Consider the following 21,143-nt stretch of genomic DNA (forward strand, 5'->3'; position numbering starts at 1 on the left):
TTTATTTGACCTTCCATTATGAAAGAGAGTTTTGCTGGGTACAGCTGGGTGCAGTTGTTTATCTTTAGGGCATGGCATACATCATTCCAGGCTCTTCTTGCATTAATTGTCTCTGCTGAGAAATCTGAAGTTGTTCTGATTGGTTTCCCTTTATAGGTGATTGATCTTTTCTCCTTGACAGCTTTAAGGATCCTTTCTTTGGTCTGAATTGATCCTGTGTGCATTACAATGTGATGGTGGGATGTCCTGTTCTGGTCTGGTGTATTTGGGGTTCTAAAGTCTCCTTGTATTTGAAAAGGGAAGTTCTGTGCTAGGATCCTGTTAAGTAAATTTACTAGATAATTAACTACTGTCTCTAGGTGCTCCTCTACACCCATTATCCTCAAATATGGCCATCTGATGGTGTCTTCTAGATGTTGAATAAATCTATCATATTTCTTGGATTTGTCTTTTATATCTAGGCTGTCTTCAATCCCAGAGATTCGTTCTTCTTCATGGTCTAACCTACTGTCAAGACTTTCTACTTCTTTTTTTATTTCCTTTCCTTCTAATTGGTCGGCTTGGATGGCTTCAAATTCTTTATTGGGGTTTTGTTTTAGATCTTGTATAGACTTCTTTACAGCCTTAATTTGGTTTTCAGTATTCATTCTCAAATCCCTTAGTTGATTGGACTCCCTTTCCTTCTATTGGGCTTCATTCAGCATTCCCTTTGTGGGCTCGCTGGATTCCTCCAGCTGTCTGTGGATTCCATGAATGCCTCAATAAATCTTTGTCTATTCTCATCCCACTAATGCAATCCTTCAATTAGTCTTAGAATAGCCTCATCACACTCATGATTTTCCTGTATTAATCTTTGGTTAGCCTCATCATGTTTGCAATATTCCTGTATTAATTTTTGTTAAACTCATCATGCTCATGGTGAGACCTTTGCAGGCTTTCAAACTTTTCATTCCAGATGTTTACTAGTATTGTTTGTAGAGCATTTTGGGAACACTCCTCTGGGTTATTCATTGGCTGCTCTGTTGCCTGATTGTCATGAACGGGAGTTGAAATACCTGGACTTGCCATTTTTCTTGTGTTTCTGCTTATTCTGCCCATTTGGGTATGATAGCCAAACCAATTCTGAGCTATTTTAAGGCAAGCATCATCCAGAGCCCTGTAACAGTTTGATCCAGTTAAAAGGGGTACAGGTACAATCTAGTTCAATAGAGACAATCTAGTTCAACAACAAACATCTAGGGATCAAAGAGCTAAGAAAAATCAAGTAAGGAGTCAGTTGACTAGAAATTAATAGGTTTAGGGAGAATTTTGAGGACAAAATAAGATTGGAGAAGCATAGGGAGGCAAAGTGAGAGAAGGATTCAGAGAAATGGCAGGAATATCAGGAAAAGAGAAGAGTGATAAAGAAAAGGGAAAGATAAAAAATAAAAAAAATGAAACAGTTATAATTATATAAAGAAATAATTCTACAATTAATGGAGTTAAGGCAGAGAGTTTGTGAATTGAGTAATCAATATCTGAATTAAGTATGTACATAATGAAGGATAAGGTCTAATAATTGAAGACAGGTATATATCTGAGGATGAACAGAGCAGCAATTAAGTAATGCAAAAAACAAAAAGAACAAAAAAATGAAAAAACCCTAAAAGGACCAAAAAGGAAAACAGTATAAAGAGAATACTAAAAAAGAAACAACAATAACAAAAAACAAAAACAAAAAAAAAGCAAACCTAAAATAAAATAAAAATGATAGAGACAAGAGTTTTTTTTTTAATTAGGTAGAAATAAGTTCTTAAAAATTGGGGGCAGTGGGGGCAGGAGGGGTTCTTGTGTGTCCCCTGTGTCTGTAGACTGTCTCTTGGTGGTGTAGTCTCTGGTTTGCTTGTGGTGTTTTGTTGTTCTGTGGCTTGGTTGGTTTCTTAAATCAGTTTGTTTGAGCAGGCTGAAGGAAGCTCCTTCTCACCAGGGAGTCTATGTACCTCCTCTCAGGCTAGTTCGGTGGGAGGGTAGTCTATTTTGAGTATCATAATAGAGTGAGGTGGCTGTTTCTTCTAGCTTGGAGTTGCTCTAAGGGTTGCTAGGTTGTAGGTTAGGCTGTGTCCTGTCAGCAATCAGTAGCTTTACCCTGATGGCCTAGCTCTGGAGACACTCAATCAGCCCAGCCTTGAGACAATATCAAGATTTATGTGTACCAAGTTTCCAATTGCTCAAGGACTGGAGTTGCTTCCTGTGAAACAGCTGAGTTCGGTAGCCTCTGGCTCTGTTTACCCACTAGGGAAAGTCTGCCCTGCCCAGGCAAAGCTGCCTCTTATTGGGACAGGCAACTCTCCCCTGGAGTGGATCTGAGCCCTGCTGCAGGTCAAATCACACTAGCTGGAGTTTTTCTCTGGTGGCGGAGGATGGGATAACTTCTCAAGGTTGCTCTGTGAGAAGGAGTGAGGATGTCTCGGGGTACTCATGCCTATCCCTTGGTTTCCTGGTCTGCAACTGTCTGTGGTCAGCCCAGTGAAGGTTTCTGCTTCTTGTCAGTTCTTGCTGGTGTGAGTAGAATTGGCTTTGGCACCTTTGTCCCAGGCTTTCTGTGTCAAATATGGAGGCTGCTGCTGGTGCCCCAGACAAGGGTTGCTCAAATCTGTGTCCTTAACTAAGCTGCCTGAATTTTTCCTCTGTGGCCAAACTCTCTGTACTATGACAATACAATTGGCGTGTGTGTCTATCTAGCTTTAGATTTTCCACTGGAATACTAATACCGGTTTCTACGAGAGAGCTTGCTTAGCCTCCAGCCTCTCCTCTGCTATCTCCCTCTCCTTCTTTTCTACTCTTAAATATATTTTCTTCTTTAGTTATTGAGTTAAAAGCCCAAGCTATTTCTCTTAGCATTCTTCATTTTAAATAATTCACAGGTATTCTACTCACTAAAATTAAGTTATTTCCTACCTTCCTTTTCTTCCTTGTTTGTCTCTCTGTGTCTTTCTTTCCTCTGTCTCTTACTTTCCTTTGTCTCTCTCTTCCTCCTTCTTCCCTTCTCTCCCTTTCTCCTCCCTCCTTTCTTCCTTCCTTGCTTCTTCCTTTCTTTCCTAATAATGGGTGCTGATCTCAGGGCCATGACTATTTCTATTATCCTTTTCACTGAAGGCTTGTGATCTACCACTTGAGTGGCAACTCAACTTCTGAATGCATGGGGGTTAATTAATCAAACTCTCAAAGACTTTTTTGCCAAAGCTGGCAAAAGATCTCAGTTTCCTATGTAGCTAGGCTTAGAAGTATGAGCAACTGGCACCCAAATATATTTCTTAATGTCTAATCTATGTCTATATTCTCTGAATTTATTTTTACTATTTTTATGCTTCAAGCATTTTTGTATTCTTCTATTATTGATTATGATTGTAATTTCAATCAGGTCAGTAATGAGTAACAATAATCTTTTTAAACATTAATTGATTTGTAATATCGAAAGGGAATAAGTTTCATGTCTGGTGTCTGATGGGTTTGTTGGTATTGCTGTTGTTTTTGTTGACAATCCTGATGCTTCAACTCAGGGCCCAGACACTGTCCCTGAGCTATGTGCCCAAGACTGGTGATCTACTGCTGGATCGAAAACTCTACTTATGGCTTTTCTGGTAGTTAATTGGAGATAAGAGTCTCGTGGACATTCTTGCTTGAGCTAGCTTCAAACCATGATCCTCAGATCTCAGTCCCTGGCGCTCAGCCGTTGTCTGAAATTTTTGTTGTTACATATATGTCTACTTATTCAAATTTGTTTATCATTATGTTGTAATAATACATTTTATAAATGATTTATTTTTTTAATTTCTGAGAAAAATGTATGTTGAATTTTCCACTGCAATACTATTTAATTTTTTTCTTTAGTTTGTTTCACAGTGATTATTTACTGCCCAGTTTTATTAATTCCCTTTAAATTCTGAATTCTTGGAACTTTTTGGTAAATTAAAATTTTTGATTGTACTGACCCGTTTAATGCTTTTGTTATTCATGATGATGATTTTCAAACATTAAAATTGTACCACTGTGAATGTAGGTTAGTGGAAGAGCCTCTTTGCTTAGTGTATATGAGGACTGAGAGGCCAATGCTTAGCAAGGCAAAACAAAATAAAATATCAGTATATATACTTCTTTTAGTATATGTTTATATCATATAAAACTTTCTGTCTTGCAATTTTGTGATTTTTTTCTATGTATTGGAATATTAGGTTTATAAATACCAGTGACACATTAATTAAATAATTAAACTAGTACTTTGCTGAGCTGAAACTATTACATGGGTATTTGAGGACATTAGAAGAGATAAACTTCAGCTAAAATAAGTCTTTTAATATCCAATTGCATATCAACATATCACATATTCTCTTAGTATTCAATGAGTAAATAACACTGTACTAAAAAATGATAAATATTATCTAAAATGAAGCCCACAGCTATTCAGTAAGATTTACTGTTCCAATTGTGCTTTCTGCAGAATAATTGACCTGGAATTATCTTTGGTTGTAAATATGCTTCCACCACTGTTGTCAGGGTGTTATTTAAACCAGCCTCAGGCCGACACAGAGCTTTACAATCCCTTCCTTTACTGAGCACCATGCAGCTGGCCCTTCCTCTGTGAAGCCCTTAGCACAATTCCCTCAGTAGGAAATATACTTCCTCCTCTACGAAGACCACTCTAGACATTTCTCACACTGAACTCTTTGTATTTTGGCCTAGTGAGGTATTTGGCTTTTCTTTCCTTCTTTATATTTGGAACATTTATTTCCCTGATCTGAATCTCCTTTTCCTCTTGAAAAATAAACCATACTCTTTCTTGTCCCATTTATGTATTTATTTATTTATTGGTCATGGAGCTTGAACTCGGGTGTAGATGTTGTTCTTGAGCTCTTTTGCTCAAGACTAACACTCTAGCACTTTAAGCCATACCACCATTTCCAGTTTTCTGGTGGTTGATTGGCGATAAGAGTCTCATAGACTTTCCTGCCTAGGCTTGCTTAAAACTGTGATCCTGAGATTTCAGACTCCTGAATAACAAGTCACCAGTGCCTGGCTTGTCCCAAATTTTCATAAATTAGTTGTACATTTCAGTCCTTTTTCTTTTTATTTTATTATTATTATTGCTATTGTTATTGTTATCATCATCACCTTTAAAAAGTTGAATAGAGGTTTCAATTTTAAAAAATCAGCTTTAATAAATCAGTAGGATACATCTTAAGCAATCACCCCTTTCATTGTTCTCTCCATTTTTTCCAACCCCACTCATATCCCAAGTTGCCAGTTACATTTTTGCATATGCATATTGAATATAATGACTGTATTCACTACCCTTTCTCTCTCCATCCCCTCCTTTTGACCTTTATATGCCTGCCAAGCAAAATAATTTAAGATTCTTGGTATTGATTTTGTTAAAATATTCATTAGTTGTTCAAAGGAGTTAACATCCTCCCCTGAGTATGACTTACTTTAATCAATTTGTGTCTATATATACATGGGATCTTATATATGTTTTCATATATGTTTATAATTTATATCTAACTTCCTCAAGAGAGAAATTATGTACCCTTTGTAAGTTTACTTTTTTTAATTTTTCAGGTCTATCCATTTCCCTGCAAACACCATGATGTTATTTTTCCAATAGATGAGTAAAATTCCATTGTATATATTTAAAATATTTTTGAGCCATTTGGCTATTTTAGAACATCTGTATTATTCTTATAACTTGTCTATTGTAAAAAATGCAGCAGTGAGTATGAATGTGCAAGTATCATTACTGTAACCTGACTTGTAATTTGCAAGAGAGGTATTGCTAGATCACAGAGTAGATTTATATTTGCTTTTTAAATAAATCTCTAAACATCCTTCCAAAGTGGTTGCACTAGTTTACAGTCCCATCAACACTGTAACATGGCAGCTTTTTGCTACCTACCCATCAACAAATTTATTTTTTGATGGCCTCTTGCTGATTTTATCTGAACTGGCCCCCAATTGAAATTTTTGCCTTTTCAGTTGATGGGATTATAGGGATGAAATATGTTGCTCTGTAGCAGGTGGCACTTTCTTATCAAAGAATTGTATTATGTATCCTTATTATCAATCTAGATTGAATAAAGAAGAATAATTCAACTATAATGCTTGCTGTACATTTATTTATTTAATTTCAAATAGCTAGCCAGTTTTTAACTTCCACTGGTTGACTAAATCATCCTTGATAATTTAACTCATATCTAAACACCAATTTCTCAAATATTGCTAGTATCTCTGGTGTAATCGTCCTTTGTGTTCTTATGCTAATTTTACAGTCTTTGTATTATAATGATATATATTAATACCTTTTATTATTGTAAAAGCAAGTTGCCACTCTATTTTTCTCTTTCAAGGTACTCTTGATTGGCTTCCCTCTCCTATTACCCTTTTGTCCTCATTTTTGCAAATTTTCTTTTCTTCTTTTGTTTTCTGAAGGAAAAGAAATGTATTTCTTTCATGATTTCAGGCTAGAAGCCCAAGACCAAACTAGAGATTGAGTTGCTTTCTTCTGTATTGTCCTTTCCTGTCTTGAAGATAGCAGGTCTCTTATTGCCTTTCCAAATGGTCATCTCTCTACATCCACTGGAATTTTTTAGTTAAAATTTTATTAAACATCTTTTATAATACTTTACCTAGAGACTTTAAATCTTCATAAAATTTAGCCTTTACTTACATCACATAGTATTTAATTCTTCCTTTATTTATCTTCATAAAATTTCATAGTTTTCTTTACAAAGGTCAAATCACTTCCTGAAACATTTATTTTTATGTATTTCTTGTTAATTTTTCTGCAAATCATATCTATTTCTTTGTTTTATTTTCTAACTGGTTTGTTAGAAAGTTTTTAATGATAGCATATTTAGTTTTTATTGGAATTTTAAACTGATAAATGTTGATATGACTGCTTTGGACCTTTTTTATTGTGAAAATACCATACAGAGGGGTTACAATTACATGAGCAAGGTAATGAGTACATTTCTTATCAGGCATTGTTGCCTCCTCCTTTGTTTCCCCTTCCCAACCCTTCCCATCTCCACCCCTCCCCCCCACTCCAGGCCAAATTCAGGTTCCATGGTTTCCCTTATTTGCAATAACTAGTATATGTATGAGACAAGCAGAAAAGGTCAGATAAGTTGATGTTAGGTGAAATGAACCCCAAGATAAGTATTCAAATGCTTTTTCTTTCTTGCAATTGTTTCTAACATATTTATAAGATATTTCTTTGTTGTTTTGTATGTCCCTCCTCCACAGTATAAGCCCTGCTTTCATTGTATTTGATGTTGGTATAATTTGTGGAGGGGAAGGGAAAAAACAAATCATCTATATAGGGATACAGGTGGACCCAGTGCAACAATGAGATGCACTAGTCGTTATGTCAAAAAACGAGCTTTGGACCATTTTATATGATCATTTTTAATCTTCGTTCTTTTAAACTTACTATAGCTAGTGGTTAAAGCAAACTTCTAGCCAGGTGCTGGTGACTCAGGTCTATAATTCTAGATACTTTAGAGGCTGAGATCTGAGGATTGCAGTTTGAAGCCAGTCTGGGCAGAAAAGTCTATGAGAGTCTTATATCCGATTAAACACCAGAAAACTAAAAGTAGCACTATGTCTCAAAGTGGTAGAGTGCTAGCCTTGAGTGAAAAAAGCTCAAGAACAGTGCCCATGCACTGAGTCCAAGCCCCGTGAGCAAAGAAAAAACAAAAACCAAACAAAAACAAAAACATAAAAAAGAAAACAAAATTTCAAGATAAAATCTTTTTTCTGAAATATTTTCTTTAAAAATTTAATAGCAAGAATTGGAACTATGGGAAAAATAGGCAAACATTACTAGAAAACATAAAATAGCAAAAGGTGATTTTGTGATTCGGCTGAGAAATAAAAAGGTGTGCTAAGTTTGGAGATGAGAAAGGAAATTTAGACCTGATGTTAGGAAAACTTTTACGGGCTGATAAAGCCTAAGACAGTGCAATGAGGGAAAGGAAGCTATGCAAAATATATGAGCAGATATTGAAATCCCTTCATCTTTACTAACACAGGTAACTAGCCATCATTTATATTGTAACATACTTAAAACTGAATGGATTTCTTTGAGTTTGATACCTCTTGAGCTATTTATAAGGCTTGAAGATTTAGCTCTATATAATCTGAAGAACTCATCAAGGCTGAAATCATAAGAAGACTGACAAAATATGTCATTATATTAAGCAGATTTTCAGAGTGAAATGGAATAACACAATGCAATAAAATTGCATTAACCCTAATCTGTTATAGAGTTGTTATCACAAATGAATTCATTGTGTTCCACAGGTGAAGTAGTTCAGAATAAATCATGCAGGTCAAGACTGAAAGGAAAAGCATCATGTTTCCCTTTCTTTTTTCTCTTTATTTTCTTTATTGTTATTTTGTCACTACATCCTTTTGTTTTCATTATATTCACAATATTATGAAACATTTACTGCATAACTTGGGACCATATGAGCCCTGAATAAAATAGCATTGCAAACCACTCTCTGCTTCTCAAAGTCTTTCTGTTCAGTAACTTGGTTTCTACATCCATATTTTGAAATATGGAAAATCTCCAAAGCCATTTCTGTATTATGGGCCTATTAAAAATTATAAACGTTCACATTTCAAAAGTAATGCTATAATGCCTGGTAAGTGGAAAATTTCAAACAACTGTAATGAATGGGAAAATCTTGTCACTAGGAAATCATTAAAATTTTGGCTTAATGGAATCAGAGCATCCAACAATGGGTACTGATTGTGTTTTCATCTGTATCAAGTGACAAAAAGCTTCAGATTGGCTACATGTCAATAAGATGAACTTCAATTTCATAATACACCTGATCAGTTATTTTGAAAATTAGGTCATCTTTACCTGGAACCAATATTGGATATTTACCTTTTTTCAGCATGCATTTTCCAAAACCTTTTCACATTTTACACTTGCATTCATTGAATTAGTATAAAATGGTTGGGAGGGAGATGAACAATTAAAATTTAATTTATTCTAATTTTACCTAGTGTTGATTTCCTTTTAAAAATAGAACTTACTTCTCTGAAATAAATCAAATTAGAACAGCATTTTGGATTTGATTTTCAAATGCTACCAAAAGATTTTTTTTTTGGTCTGTCATGGGGCTTGAACTCTGTTCTTGGGCAGTGTCCCTGTGCTCTTCAGCTCAAGGTGAGTGCTCTACCACTTGAGCCACAGCACCACTTCCAATTTTCTAGTGGTTTATTGGAACTAGGAGCATCATGGACTTCCCTGCCCAGGCTGGCTTTGAACCACGATCCTCAGATCTCAGCCTCCTGAGTAGCTAGGATTACAGGCGTGAGCCCCCGGCGCCTGGCCCAAAAGAACTTTATTTCACAGCTTTCACTAATATTAAGGCTTAGAAGGTATTTAGCTTCATTAGGTCTCTAATTTGCAAATTTAAACCAATAATAAAGCATAATATCTTATGCAGGAGCAGAGATATGTCTAAGGTCTGAAATACAAATAGCAATGCATATCAGTAATAGCTAGTTACTATAGTGAAACAGGTCCATGTTTGTACCATTTCATGTAATTACTCTTATAATTTTCTTTTGTGCAAAGGGCACATACAATCTACTTATTTGGAAGGAGCCTCACCTTCAGTACACTTCGTTTTATCAATAAGCTTTATGTTGTTCCTTACATCTCTAGTTGGTCTTCCTATATATTTGGTGCTTTGTTCTTTAAGTTCTCAGCCCACTGTCCCACTACTTACTATCTATCTATCTATCTATCTATCTATCTATCTATCTATCTATCTATCTATCTATCTATCTATCTATCTATCTATCTATCTGTCTATCTGTCTGTCTGTCTGTCTGTCTGTCTGTCTGTCTGTCTGTCTCTATCTATCTATATCTGTAATCTATTTTTTCTTTTAGATTCCATATTATAAGAGGAAATTATTTGATATTTTATTTTCTGTCTGGTTTATTTTACTTTTTGCTTAGAATGATCTTTCTCAACTGTATCCATATTTTTGTGAACATCAGAACATCAGAATCTCTTTTCTTCTTAAGGATAAACAGTATTTCATTGCCACTGTAAACAATAGATTTTTTTACATAGTTATTTCATTGTATGGTTTATCTGTCTTTAATTTGTATGGTTACCTTCATATTCTTCCCTTAATTGCTGTACGAATATACATTTCCACCCAAACATACAAGGGCTTTTTTGGGGGGTCAATAATATGGCTAAGATTGTCTCTTTTAGTAACTTTCCTAACAGACATTTTGGAGCAATTTATAGTAAATTTTATTTTCATCTTCTTAACCATAAATGACATCAAAAATATTTATGTCATTGCATCTTAGGCCCAATTTCTTTCTTTTTCTCTCTCTCTTTCTCTCTCTCTTTCTCCTTCCTTCCTTCCTTCCTTCCTTCCTTCCTTCCTTCCTTCCTTCCTTCCTTTTCTTGTTCTTTTTTTTCTTTCTCAAAGCTTGCCCTCTGCTACATAATCCACAGCTTCACATAGAGCTTTTTGGTTGTTAATTGGAGATAAGAGTTTCATGGATTTTCCTGTGCAGGCTGCCTTCCAGCCATGATCCTTACATTTCAGATTCCTGAGTAGCTAGGATTACAAGTGTGAGTTACCAGTGGCTGGTTTGCCCCCACCCCTTTTTGTCACTTGTGGTGCTTGATCTCTGGGACTAGGCACTGTCCCTGAGCGCTTCAGCTCAAGGAGACCCATCTACACTTGAGCCAAAATAGCTTCTGGTTGTCTGGTGGTTAATTGAAGATAAGAGTCTTATGGACTTTCCTGCTTGAACTGGCTTTGAACTGTGATCCTCAGGTCTCACCCGTAAGCCAGGGGCACCTGGCTGACATCTTTTTAAATTCAATTATATAGTTATTTTGTAATTGAGTTTTATCATTTTTTCCTACAAAATTTGAATATTAACCACTTACCAGATACAGATTTTGCAGTAATTTTCCTAATCCATTCACTAGTGTTTCACTTACTGATTGTTCTATCTTGCTGTGGAAAGAAGCTTTATACAGTAGTGTGATGGATCGATCCATTTTGGCCCTTGTAGTCAGCCTTTTCAGATGATATGTAGGAGTCCATTGCCAAGATCAGTGTCCAAAATAATTCCCCTGTGTTTTCTTGCAGGTATCTTATAGTTCCAGGTCTGCCATATAGGTTTGTAGTCCTTTGGGGGCCATTTACATGTGTTGATAAGGTCTAATTTCATTGTTCTATAAATGGTATTCTGTGTATGGAAATATAGGTTCACTGGCACTAGTTAGGAAAACTTTCCCCTTGTGTCATTTTGGTGCTCTTGTTGAAAATGCGTTGACTGCATATGTGTGGATTTATTTCTGAGCTCTCTTTTCTGTTCCACTGATAAATATATCTGCTTTTATTCAGGTGACTGAATGTTTCCATTTAGAAGCATTGTTGTAGTATCTACCCCTCTTTTGCAAGGCACATTGTTTGTTCTTGTAGATAATAAGGTTATGGAAAACTTGAAACTGAGGTCAAATGCCAATTTAGATTAGATTAGAATATTCAAATATGATATACCCTCCAATGGACTGAAGGTGTCATCAGCAAATTTTGTTTTCTTGATTGTCTAGCTGTTCACTCAAGCCATTCAGGTTATACAAGTAAGCAGTTTTAGGACCACACATCATGACATGAGGATCATCAAAGTTACATGCATTTGTGAAGCTATGTGATGTATTCCTCACTGTGAGAAAAGGTCTTGCTTATGGGAAGCATTAGTAACTTTCTGCCTCTACATCCTGTGAGGGCTTTCTTCATTTTTGTCTTAAAGGCTATTTTGCATTTTTTTTGGTTTTTATGACTCAGCTTATCCTTTATACTTTCCTTAGATATTGGGATGCATTTATGGCGACTATTTTCAAATTGTTCTTGTCTGAGACTTTTTTTGTCTTTTTCAGTGAGATTGAGCAAACGTATCTGTGATAGTTTAAAACTATAAGCAATAGGTTTCTGCATTCCTGATTATTGAAGAAGCTTCCCTCAATCCTCTGAGCACTGGCTAAGTATACTGATGCCAGCATGATATACTTATCTTGTCATTTCAGTAACGTGGGACTGATTTAATGACTTTCATGTACTAATTTTTAAAAGATGCTGCAAATATAAATAATGAAGTCATTTTACTACATGTTTCAAAAGTTAAGTGACAGCTGGGCACCAGTGGTTCATGTTTGTAATCCGAGCCATCCAGGTGCCTGACATCTGAGTTTAGCGGTAGAAATACAGCCAAGGCAGGGAGATCTGTGATATTCTTGTCTCTAATTAATCACCAAAAAGCTGAAAGTGGAGCTGTGATTCAAGTGGTAGAGCCCTAGCCTTAAGTTAAAAAAAATAAAAAGTGAACAACAAAAACAACAGTTAAGTGACAGTGACAAAGCACTATGAAATGATGTTATATTTGAATCATTTGAAAATCTTTTTTTTTTTTTTTGTCAGTCATGGGGCTTGAACTCTGGGTCTGAGCACTGTCCCTCAGCTCTACCACTTGAGCTACAGCACCACTTCCAGTTTTTCTGATGGTTTATTGGAGTATCACGGACTTTCCTGCCTGGGCTGGCTTTGAACTGTGATCCTCAGATCCTCCTGAGTAGCTAGGATTATAGGCGTGAGCCACCGGCGCCTGGCCTGAAAATCTTTTAGAAGTAGACCTTGTCATGAACCAATTGCATCAGAATTTTGAAGTTCTGAATGTAACTGTTTTTCAATACTCTCAAACTGTTGGTGCCCAACAACATAAAACAAAATAAGCAGAACCCACTAAAACTTAATTTCTAAAATATATAACTTAGTAATTAGTCCCTTATTCAAACATTAGGTAAACAATTTAAAAATTCTTCCAGAATTTTTGGATTGCAAACAAATCTCGACAACTTGACTTTGGTTTTTAATAATTCATGATTTTCTTAGTTCAAAAATATACCAAGATGGTGTTTAAAAAGTAAATTTGAATAATAACTCATATAGCCAGTGTTAGTTTTCATTATATCTCATGTCTTTTAATGTTTGTGTGAACACAAGAAATAGAAAATATTTTTCCTCTATTATTTATGTATTTTTATATAGGACTTCTTGAAGGAAAAAATCACATTAATAAGAAAGAGAAAAAAACCTGAGTAATTTAGTAACATGTATTATCTCCCTTAAAATGAAAGTTAATATGGAAAAATGACAGATCTTCTAAATAGATCTGAGCTGTCTTACACTTCAGGGTTAAAATCATCTTCTCTAAATCAAAGGAATAATAGGATGGAAAAAGCCCCAAGTAGGATAACTATCAGTAAATTCACTATAAAATAGAGGTGAAGTTTATTATGCAGACTTAAGTCAATGCCCTCTCACTGATGAGTCTCTAGTGATCTAATCAACCTCTTTACAAACTGAGATTTCCTTTATAATATCTCTTAAAAGTGAGCCCTAGATATCTCAAATTATTTCAAGAACAGCTTCTTTATCTGGAGTTCTCAAAACAATAAGGTCCAAAACAATTCTTATGTGATAGAAATATATTTGGGGTCATAGATTCTCATCTCCTACAGTCATGTTTTGGGGTGAGATATCTTTATCCTTATGTTTATCAAAAACTCAAAGCAGCTGGGTGCCAGTAGCCCACACATGTAATCCTAGCTAGTCAAGAGATCTCAGGATAGTAGTTCAAAGCCAGCCAGGGCAGGAAAGTCTGTGTGACTCTTATCTCAAGTTAACCACCAGAAAACTGGAAGTGGTGCTGTGGTTCAAGTGGTAGAGTACTCTCCTTGAGCTGAAGAGTTCAGCACCCAGACTCAAAGTTCAAGCACTATGACTGACAAAAAACAAAAACAAACAAAAACCCTGAAAGTAGATTTTGCATTTGTGATCATATTTTTAAACTGGTTTTCTTTCTTAACCCGGTTTTATGCAACTATCAGTACTATTTCAATTATATATATGTATATATATACATGTATATATATTATATTTACATTGAATTTTCTTAAAATGATACAATCATTTAATGAAAGCTTTATTTCCCTAGCTTCAGATTATTTTGAACAGTTCTCTGATAAATAGTATGAAGTCATGGAGCAAATATTTGTTATTTGTTTTTATGTAATTAAGTTTATGTTTTTCCTGAGGTTTTTCAGAGAACCTATAAGTTAAATTTGTAACTTGAATAACTGTTCCTATCTACACAAATTTTGGTGTATACACTTTCAATCAGTGATGAGAAATCAAAACTATTTCCAAGAATAATGGAGATAGTGGTATTTCTGTGTTATTTATTTATTCACTTATTCTTTGATCTGGCCAGGGTTATGGTGGCTATATTGCATCAATGATCTTAAAATCAGATGAAAAGCTTTTTAAATGTGGATCCGTGGTAGCACCCATCACAGACATGAAGTTGTATGGTGAGTATATCTTGCCGACTGATCTAATCACATATATTGATTTGTAGAAAAGAATATCCCAAACCAGAAAAGCTCAATTTAGTTCATTCATCATGTCTTATTAAAGTCTGTTTGAGTTGTTTATCACATCTGTGATTCAATTGATTTAATTGCAGCATGACAATTAAGTTTGAAATATTGAAAGAAATAATGGATTTGGCTATATCTTTTGGTTTATTCTTAACTTTCTGTTTTTTTGGGTCACAGCCTCTGCTTTCTCTGAAAGATATCTTGGCATGCCATCTAAGGAAGAAAGCACTTACCAGGTAACTAACTTACAAGTAGCAAAAAGCATTGTTTTGTCTAAAAATAAGCTCAAATTGTTTTTATGTAAATATTTTAAATATAGATATCTATGCTTTCTTGTGTAGGCATCCAGTGTGCTTCATAATATTCATGGTTTAAAAGAAGAGAATATATTAATAATTCATGGGACTGCTGACAGTGAGTATTATCTTTGCTGCTACTGCTGATTGAGACCTGACCATTTAGGATGGTATACATCTTGGAACTTCTTTCCAGGAACCTTCTAAATAAATCTGCAGAAGAAGAGAGCAGGAAGTAGCTCAGCCACATGACAAGAAGTAGAAAGAAGAAAATCAAGGCTAAGAGACAAAGAGACCACAGCCTCACATGGCACAAATGCAGAAATTTTCTATGATGAGAGGAATGGCCTGTCTGTGCTGGGGAACATAGTAGCCACTGGCTACTTACAACCATTTTGTAATTTGTGTTTAACAAGACCAAAGCATACATTATTTACTTAAAAAAAACACAACATAATTCTAAGCCAGGCACCGATTGCTCATGCCTGTAATCCTAGCTACTCAGGAGGCTGAGATCTGAGGATCTCAGTTCAAAATCAGCCCAGGTAGGAAAGTCTGAGCGGCTCTTATCTCCAATAAACCACTAGAAAACAGGAAATGGCGCTGTGGCTCAAGCAGTAGAGTGCTCGCCTTAAGCTGAAGAGCGCCTGAACAGCGCCCTAGCTCAGAGTTCAAGCACCATGACTGACCAAATAATAATAATAATAATAAAATAGCCAAATGTGTGTAATGACCATGTCTACAGTATTATTCAGCACACCTCAAAAGGTGAAAGATGAAAGATGTAGAGATTCCTCACTTCAATGAGGTCATTCACTTCAATGAACAACAAAGATGCTCCTAAAAGGAATCTGTAATGCCTCTCATTCTTTTCATCCCCTTAAACATGGAGAACGGGGCCAAGTGATATATCTAGTTACGTGGAGTTGTTTTTTTTTTTTTTTTGCCGGTCATGGGGCCTGAACTCTGGACCTGGGTGCTGTCCCTCAGCTCTTCAGCTCAAGGCTAGTGCTCTACCACTTAAGCCACAATGCCACTTCCGGCTTTTTCTGTTTACATGGTGCTGGGGTATCGAAACCAGGGCCTCATGCATGCAAGGCAAGCGTTCTACCACTGAGCCACCTTCCCAGCCCCATGGAGTTGTTTATAGTCACATGAAGCATTCAAGGCTCAAAGAATGTATATCTTTATCATCTTTTGTGATACTTTAAACAGAAGGCTGAGTAGCTTTAGCTCAATTCACTGTTGACAAAAATCCATTTTAAAGAAAGAAACATCCATCTGAGGATTCCTAGAAACTGAATGTAAAGAGTCCAAAGCCTTAAATTAGTCTCCTAAATCTTGAACTATTTTGTTGTTCCAGCCTGCTCTGCTTCTGTATTTTTAGTCAACAGAGAAAAATCACTGAAGAGTGCTTTATAAAAGCAGAAACTTTTCAAACATGTCAAGCTATGATTAAAACAAAGTGTAGGTCAATGTGTGTGTGTGTGTGTGTGTGTGTGTGAGTATGTGTGTGTGAGTGTGTACAGGTATTTGCAATAAAATGCCAAGGGACAGATATCTCATTGAATTCCCTATCATTTATATATCTAATATATACCTCTCTCAAAGAGGTATTCTCATACAATTCTTCTGCCAAGTGAAAAAGGCTTACATTAATAAAAATATATTATATTTAATAAGTGTGATAGATATGTTATAATGCAAATGAGACTTTATCAATATGGCTTATCAACCAAAATCCATAACCACCCTCACCATCAATGAAATATTAGATAACCCAAAAGAGGAAGACTGTAGGAGGTATTTGAATAATACTCCACAGAACTTATGAAGGTCAAAAAAATCAAACTCACATAGATCAGAGGAGATTCAGAAACACAATCCATATATGTTAGTTGCTATTCTGGATGGGACCCTGCCAAAAAATGAAAACAAAAACAAGGAAAAGACCGTACACTGGTGGCTCATACCTGTAATTCTAGCTACTCAGGAGGCTGAGATCTGAGTATTAGGGTTCTTCAAAGCCAGCCTAGGCAGAAAAGTCCATGAGACTCTTATCTCCCATAAACCACCAGAAAACTGGAAGTGGCGCTATGGCTCAAGTGGTAGAGCACTAGCCTTTAGCTGTAGAGCAAGGGACCGCGCCCAGGCACAGAGTTCAAGCCCCATGACTGACAAAACAACAACAGCAACAACAACAAAAACACAAGGAAAATAATAATGGACATTTAGTTAATAGTAGAGATTGATATTGGCTTCTTTATGTGACAGATGATATCCCCAAATAATGTAAGACCTACAAGTAACTGGGACCTACAGGTACTGTTTGTATTCTCTTGGAATCTGAAACTGTTACAAAATTAAAGTCTATCCATAAAAAGAAAGGTGTGATACAATGCTTAGATTTCATGAATGCAAGAGAATATGAGACTTTTGAAGGAAAACTGAATTTTGCTTTAGGGTATTAAGACATTACATATAGGTCAATACACTCATGATGTTTTATATTGATTCATTTATTTCAGCAAAAGCATAGTATGCTAGGTGTTACTTTCATATTTTATTGATTGGAAAAATAAATACTAAAAGAAGCATACTACTGTTAGTAGAAGGAGGTTTCAGTTAATTGACGTTCTTATTCACCAAATACTGAAGTGTTAGTCATGTGATTACATTGTGTTCTAATTTTTTTGTCTCTTGCTAGCATGTTTCAGTACTGTTTTAAATTCCTTTATTCACACATGCTTGCATTATGGTAATTCATGTTGCTCCTATAAGAGTTCAGACTCATTCAGTTACAGTCTTGCTACTCACCTATCTCAGAAAATACAGAGATTCAGCACTGATTACCTGGGAAGAATCATACCTGAATGAGCACACACATACAACACTTAGGGCCTGGTAGTCTACAGGTGCTGAACCAAGGACATTAAAATACTACAATAATATTACCTAGAAAAATTACAATCAGTTTACTCAGAGAGTTAGGCTTTAACATTCCTACTAAATCTCAAGGATTTAGTAGACTTCAATAGAACATTAGCAGAAAACATAATCCAATTGAGAAATTCACCTATACAATTGTCTTTGAGGTGTGTTCATACAGAAGTATTAATGGAGTTCTTTTTCTATATCTTTTCTTATGAAAACAATAGGTGAGTTACCTAAGGAGTTAATTTACCTGAGTAGTCTCTCATATCAATTCACATTCATGGAAGCTTATATCAACTAAGCAGTTTATATTTATTTAAGTTTTCATAGTGATTTTTCTCATTAGGTTTATTAGGAGACTCTTGAAAAAACCTTGGGCTTATTTAAAATAAGGTTAAATACTTATTTGGAATTGTTATGGTCTGCTATGTAGTATGATGTTTTGACAACATAGAACTTGAACATTGAAGAGTTTTAAACTTTTTATAAATTTTCCATAGTTATATAAAACAAATACAAATTGTTACTTTGGAAGCTACTTGAAGATGGACATAGCACCAAGAGGAATAGCCAATCCTCATACCAAACAATAGCACAGATATATCACTGGCTGGCCAAAAATTTCATAATTACTTCAGTCAACACCATTCTTTGTATTTGCATGTGTTCATGCAGAAGGAAGGTAGAAGCAAAAGGGAGTAACCAGTATACTCTACACTCAATACGTAGCCCTCAACTGATGGAGAAATTCTGTTCTAAAATAAAATTGTAAAGCAAATTGTATCTGAGAGTAAATCCTAGTAATCTTCAAAAAAGATTAGAAGGCTGTTTTGATGTATTAATACTAAATATATATGTACTATATTGAAATATCTATAAGGTATGAAATGTGTGAATAATTTGAAAGAAGAATAAAAATATATCTAAGTAGCATCCCTCTACAGTAAGTAAACCTTAGTCACAGTGGTTTAACTTATATAATGTGATGTGAAAGTAATATCATGTCTAATAGATTTTTTTGTTAAAATCAAGTATTAGTCTTAGAAGTATAGCATACAGGTAACATACTCATTATCCTTGAAAAAATAACTAAATAAAACTGATTATAATAAAATTATTTCAAATATCATAATTTAATTTCTTACAGCAAAAGTTCATTTTCAGCACTCAGCAGAATTAATCAAGCATCTAATAAAAGCTGGGGTGAATTATACTATGCAGGTGAGTCACGTTTTCAGATGAATGTTGTATTAGCTCTCACACAAACACCTGAGATAATCGACTAATAAAAGGAAAGAGTTGAACTTGGCTCACAGTTATGGAGGTTCTATCCCATGTGATCTTAGACTTGAAGCAAGGCAATACATTATGATGGGAAAATGGGGGATAATACAATAGCCCCATCACAAACCAGGGAGCCCCCAAAGGGAAGAAGTTGCTGGAAATACCATTGATGACCTAAAAAACTCCTACTAGGTCCCACTCTTGGAAGTTCCCCTGACTCCCAAAAGAAAGAGAAACTTTGAGTACCAAGTCTTTTAATCAGAGGTTTAAACAAGAGATTCAAGGCCCAAACTATTCCAAAGTGAGTTTATTGTTTTTCTCTTTATTGCTGAATTATTCCTTCTTGCTTTTTCTTTTCTTTCCTACTAGTGCCACAAAAAAAACACAGCTTCTTTTATTATTCCAATTTCACTGTTGTTTTCTAATACGATTTTTAGGGAACAAAGATTGTATGTTTTGCCCTAATTGCACCAAGAATGTGTATCAGAACATGCTTTATCAGAACATGCTTTATAAGTGGATTTCATTAACCATTTAAAAAGGTCTCCTTTTTCTTTAGCTTTCTATTGTTACAATTATTGAGTTTTTCTAAAGTAATTTTCTGTTTCTTTTATGTCCCTTTTATCTTTTCTCTACTTTCCAACAGTCTTTCCATGAAAAATAGGAGGGAAACAAGTATCTGGAAGAACTATTACAAGAAAAAATGATAATATATCACACTACCATTTAAATTATGTCGTCATACATTTAACAAATATTCGTCAAAGACCTAGAGTATGGTATTGAATATGCTAGTTGTAAACAGGACCTTTTTAATGCTATCAGGAAACTTTCAGCTTGATGGGATCATAGAAAAATAATACTTTTAATTTCTCAACATTGAATGAATTCAGTCACTTTCTCATTACTGTGGCAAAATATCTGAGGCAGTCTATTGAACAATGGAATTATCTACTTTATTCTATGGGTTCAGAATTTCTAGTCCAGGGCAGTTTGGTCCCAATGCTTCAAGATTTTTGTGGCAAAGTGTATGGCCTTTTAATTTCATGCTGGCTTGGAAACAAAGGGAAGACAAAGCTAGAATGAAAATATTCTCTTAAACAGGCACGGCCTCATGATTTGGCTTACTTCCATTCGCCACATCTAAAGGTTCCTCCACTTCTCAATAGAGTCACAGGAAGAGGACCATGCCATTAACCCTGGGGCTTTGGGGAAAACATTTAAGGATCAAACTATAAGCCTATCAATTGAATAACTCACACCTGTAATCCTAGCTACTCAGGAGGTTGAAATCTCAAGATATCTGTTCAAGAATAGCTCAGGTGAAAAGTTCATTAGACTCCATCTCAAAAATAACAAACAAAAAGCAGGATTGGAAGTGTGGCTCAAGTGCCTTCTCAACTACTTGCCTAGCAAGCATGAGACCCTGGGTTCAAACTTAAGCACTGAATAAATAGATTGAAACCATAGCACTCTGCCCTGGCCTCCCATCATTTGATAATTCCAAAAATATTTAGTCCATCTCTAAGAATCCTCAAAGTCTTAACAGTTCCATCAGAGATGAAAAATCCATGTCTAAAATCTTCTCTGTGAATGGACACAGACTCAATTGTGAACTCCTGTAAAAGAAAAGAAGAAAATGACAATAGTAAGATACGATAGTGGGACCAAGTAAATGTTGGCATTACAGTGAACTAATAATGAATTGGATCAAAACAAGATGAAAACCCAACAGAATATATGTTAAATATTTCAACACCAAGCCCAGCATCTGAAATAGAGTACAAGGGTTTACTCAAGCTCCATCCTTAGGTCTTTTCTGATTACATACCTCATGGCCTATCTCTTTGTCTGGCCTATCACATTCTGCAACTTTCCTATTCAGGTATTACAAATTCCTGGCAACTCTGATTTATAGGGTCTTTATTGTAGCTCTGGCTTAATCTCACAGCTTCATGCATCACCTTCCCAGGTGTTGCTGGCAAGGATTGTGAACCTTCCACAAACAGACTGATCATTCAGGCCTTCATTTGAAATATGATGGATGCCTCCATGAGCTCATAACTCTTTTATTCTGGGAGCCAGCATCA

The 21,143-nt window shown here is 35.4% G+C and overlaps 1 protein-coding gene across 3 annotated transcripts in view; it reads left to right on the forward strand.

Annotated features, from left to right (window-relative positions):
• Nucleotides 1-21,143, forward strand: part of Dpp10 (dipeptidyl-peptidase 10 (non-functional)) — a 1,450,850-nt gene that overhangs the window by 1,426,836 nt on the left and 2,871 nt on the right. For all 3 annotated transcript variants that reach the window (XM_013020704.1, XM_013020703.1, XM_013020705.1), the window contains exons 22-25: nt 14,371-14,470; nt 14,717-14,775; nt 14,881-14,953; nt 18,917-18,990. In XM_013020704.1, the coding sequence (XP_012876158.1) occupies nt 14,371-14,470; nt 14,717-14,775; nt 14,881-14,953; nt 18,917-18,990 (306 nt within the window). The remainder of the gene's footprint in view (nt 1-14,370; nt 14,471-14,716; nt 14,776-14,880; nt 14,954-18,916; nt 18,991-21,143) is intronic.

This window comes from Dipodomys ordii, unplaced genomic scaffold (genome assembly GCF_000151885.1).
Source record: "Dipodomys ordii isolate 6190 unplaced genomic scaffold, Dord_2.0 Scaffold52, whole genome shotgun sequence".
NCBI classification, from domain to species: Eukaryota; Metazoa; Chordata; class Mammalia; order Rodentia; family Heteromyidae; genus Dipodomys; species Dipodomys ordii.